The sequence below is a fragment of the Marmota flaviventris genome, chromosome 2 (assembly GCF_047511675.1).
Source record: "Marmota flaviventris isolate mMarFla1 chromosome 2, mMarFla1.hap1, whole genome shotgun sequence".
NCBI lineage: Eukaryota > Metazoa > Chordata > Mammalia > Rodentia > Sciuridae > Marmota > Marmota flaviventris.
The window spans coordinates 202,595,417-202,598,909 of NC_092499.1; the positions used below are offsets into that span (position 1 = coordinate 202,595,417).

Sequence of the window (3,493 nt, forward strand, 5' to 3'; positions counted from 1 at the left end):
TCACCAAGGTCTCCATCCCAGCGGGCAGAAAGCGGTAGCTGAGGGGTCCCGGCATGTTCAGGGATGAATCCGCGGACTTCAAAGAGGCCTCCTCTTCCTGTGCCTCTTGGCAGGAAAGAAAATAATAGAACAAACTCAGACTTGGAAAAGGCCGGAAAGTTGCCCGAGGTCCTTCTGCGCACTGCCGCAGCTCCTTTGCACACCGCGGTGGTTGAGTCTTAGAGCGCACGACGGTACTCGCTAGGGGAGGGCTGAAGTCTTGGAACCCGCACAGGCGGGAGGTGCTCTGAGACGCGCGTTCTTGGGAACGCGCCCAGAGGGAGCTCGTCCCTGCAGTGTGGCTGAAAAGGCAGACCAGGCGGTGTTCGAGCCTCCAAATGAGGACACCCACCGGCTAAACCCCGCGACGCTGGGAGCCTGCGCTCCTGGGCCGGCGCTAGGCAAGTCCCCGTCCTGGGTGGGACCAGTCAATATCCGCCCCCGCTGCAGCCCTGTGACTTTGCCACTTTCTTCTTTTGGAAGGTAGTGGCGGTGGCCGAAGGGACCACGGTTAGTCACCCGCCACCGCCTGTACCTAGACTCGATGACCCCTGGCCAAGATCAGGCAGAGTGCCCAGCAGGAGCTGAGGATTCCCAGTCGTGAATTTCAGTGCCAGGTCCGGCTTCGCGCTTTCCGCGGCCCCAAACTGTTCAGCGCCCACGGTCTGGGAGCGAGATCCGGCTGCCTTCTCCACTTGGGGTCCAGCCAAGCATCTCCAGTGCTGGCAACATGAGTCAGGGGGCAACGTAAACGGGAGGACGCTGCGAAAGGGGTCCCGGGTCTTCACGGCTTCTCATTACAGTGTTTGCAGAGCGCTGAGGGCGATCCCGAGAAGGCGGCGCACTTGTCCGGGCAAGGCCCCAGCGTGGCGCTCGCCGAGAAGGGGTAGACAGCAGCCTGGCCGAACGGTGTCAGGGGCGCGGCGGCCACGGGCGCGGCCAAGCCCTGGCTTTGGTTGAGGTAGGCCACCAGGCGCCGCATCTCGTCCAGGGCCTGCGCCTGCATAAGGATGTAGTTCTTGGCCAGCAGCAGCGTGGCGATCTTGGAGAGCTTTCGCACCGACGGGCTGTGCGCATAGGGGATGACCGCGCGAAGCCCGTCCAGAGCGTCGTTCAGGTCGTGCATGCGCCGCCGCTCGCGCGCGTTGATGCTGAGTCGCAGCGAGCGCTGCTCCCGGGGCCGCCGCCGCCCGTCCGCCGCGCCCCCCGGCCCGCGCCGCCGCCGCCGCTGCTCGAAGGCGTCGTCCTCATCGCCACTCTGCTCGCCGCTGCTCTCGGCCGCTGCGGCGGGGGCGCGGGGCGCGGGCACCGCGGGGAGGTCGCCGCCCGGACCAGGCGCGCCGTAGCCGCGGGCCGCCTCGGGGCCCCTCACCGCCCCGTAGGCGAGGCCTGCGGCCGCCGCGTACCCGTGGCTCAGCGCCAGGTATGCGTCCCCTGACAGCGACTTGAGCTCGGCCATCGCCCGCCGGAGCCGGCCGCCGCTACGTGGTTCCCGGCCTCGTGAGCCCCTCCGGCGGTCCGTCTGCTCCAGAGCCTTCGCGCCCGGGCTCTCCGGCCCGCCGCCGCCCCGCCGCCGCTTCCTCCTCCTCCTCCTCCTCCTCACCGCGGTGCGCGGGCCGGCCCGGGGGCGGGCTCTGGCTCCCACTCGCCCCCGCCTCGGTTTTAAGCTGCGGAGGCGCCGGCTGGGACTTCGAGCCGTCCAATCAGAGGGGACCTGGTGACTGCCTCTCTCGGAGCCCGGCTCCACCGGCGGCTCAGACGGTCAGGAGGGCGGGAGAGGGAGGCAGAATCCGGGGCGCTAACCTGCCTCTCAGCGACCCGGACCGCGGCCTCCCGGTGTCCCGGGGTTGGCCGCCTCCAGACGCTTGCGTTCCGCGTGGACACCCTCATAGTTCTTCCGTCTTGTTCCCTGTCCTCGCTCACACGAGCCACGGGAGCGTAGCGGTTCCGTTGTGCACCACCAAGGGCACAGCGTCTGCCCAGCGCCTGCCCAGCCACTGCCCGTGCTGTGTGGACCTACGCTCTGGGGGTCTCGCTCGCAGTCCCGGGTGGGCCTGAGCAACGCGTTCTGGGGCGATCAGTGGCCAGGTTGAATCCGCTGGGCTGTCAGCGATCTGTGAGCAGGGGCCCTTTCCCCGACCTGCAGCTGCCCCCCTGTCCCCCACAAGTGCCAGGTGCCTGCTGAGGTGATTCCCACGTCCCCCAACATCCAGTAGTGATTTGAAGCAGGAATCAGAATTTATAGGATACACCCTGGCTTAGGAGAAGGCCCTGCTTGTAGTTATTTGGTGTTTTGTGTGAAACGTTTCCCACACTTTGTCCTGCCTGCTGGGGAATTTTCTCTCTGCTTGGTGGGTGGAGGGGTCGATGGTGGAACTGGGGAGCAGAACAAAAGGAGCTGGGGCCTGTCACCTGGGATCCTGCTTGTCACTCTTGGAGCTGACCATAGGCTGGTGTATATGGGGGATCCTCTGTCCCAGCCAAGAAGTCTTTGGGTCACTGCAGGTGGCTTCACCAAAGGTGCTGTCCAGACACCTGCAGGGGTGGACGCTGAGTTCACCATACCCAATCCTGAGATTTCTCTTACTAGCCAGGAATGGGTCTGGGGCTCAATGGGTCACTGGACACAGCTTCCCTCAGGGTGACGAGAAGTCTTCCCCCAGGGAGTGGAGGTGGGGCCGATGCCTGCCTGTCAGGAGTTTCTAATGTGGTTGAAAACCCTATAATCATTTTAACTCAGAGAGGGTAGGAGAGCTGGGTGTTCCCTCTCCTATCAGGAGAGCATGTGGAGCTGGGTGCATGCATCCACCCCTGCTGGCAGATGCCAGTCTTTCTGCCACGTGGGAACTGCCTAGAGGCTGGGTGGACTTAGTGAGGAATGGCTGCTCCTGGCCCAGTGACTGGGTCACCCTGGCTTCTTCCAGCAAGATGTGGAACCACTCAGGAGTGAGCTTGGCAGAGCTGCTGATCTCTGTTCTCCAACTTCCACCAGGAGAGGGACGACCGAGATGACCCAACTGAGTGCTTTGGGAAGGCGTCACATCTGAGGAGTGAGTGGGTGGGAGCTGTATGCTCTTTCTATCCACAACAGGCCCCTCCCTGGACTCCATGCTGGGTGGTCATCTCAAGAAGGCAAAACACAACATGCTAAGTGATCCCGGGGGGAAGTGGAGAGGAGCAGCAGGGCCCAGCTCTGTCCACCCTGCTGGCTTTCCTGTCCAGCTGACTGTGTTCTGGAGGGTTGGCCTCTGCCAGCAGCACATCCTGTCCCCAGGTGTGAGGTGCCCTTGTGAGAGCCCTGTCTTTTCCTGGGGAGCATCTTCAAGAGACCACTCTGGCTGTCATGCAGTTGGTGGGGGCACTTCCTGCAGGTCCCCTCCAGGATTGCACTGCTTCAGCCAAGGCTGTGGTGAGCAGGGCGTGTGGGGCCGTGGGGCTCCCCTGGTTCCCAGGG

General features: G+C 64.1%; 1 protein-coding gene across 1 annotated transcript; it reads right to left on the bottom strand.

The window, feature by feature from the left end:
• Positions 1-823: 823 nt before the first annotated feature.
• Bhlhe23 (basic helix-loop-helix family member e23) lies at positions 824-1,498 on the bottom strand. Its single transcript, XM_027954329.2, has one exon. The coding sequence runs from the start codon at positions 1,496-1,498 to the stop codon at positions 824-826; it is 675 nt and encodes a 224-aa protein (XP_027810130.2).
• Positions 1,499-3,493: the final 1,995 nt, after the last annotated feature.

Excerpts from the sequence above, each read along its gene's own strand:
- Bhlhe23 (XM_027954329.2), bottom strand. The coding sequence starts at position 1,498 with ATGGCCGAGCTCAAGTCGCTGTCAGGGGACGCATACCTGGCGCTGAGC.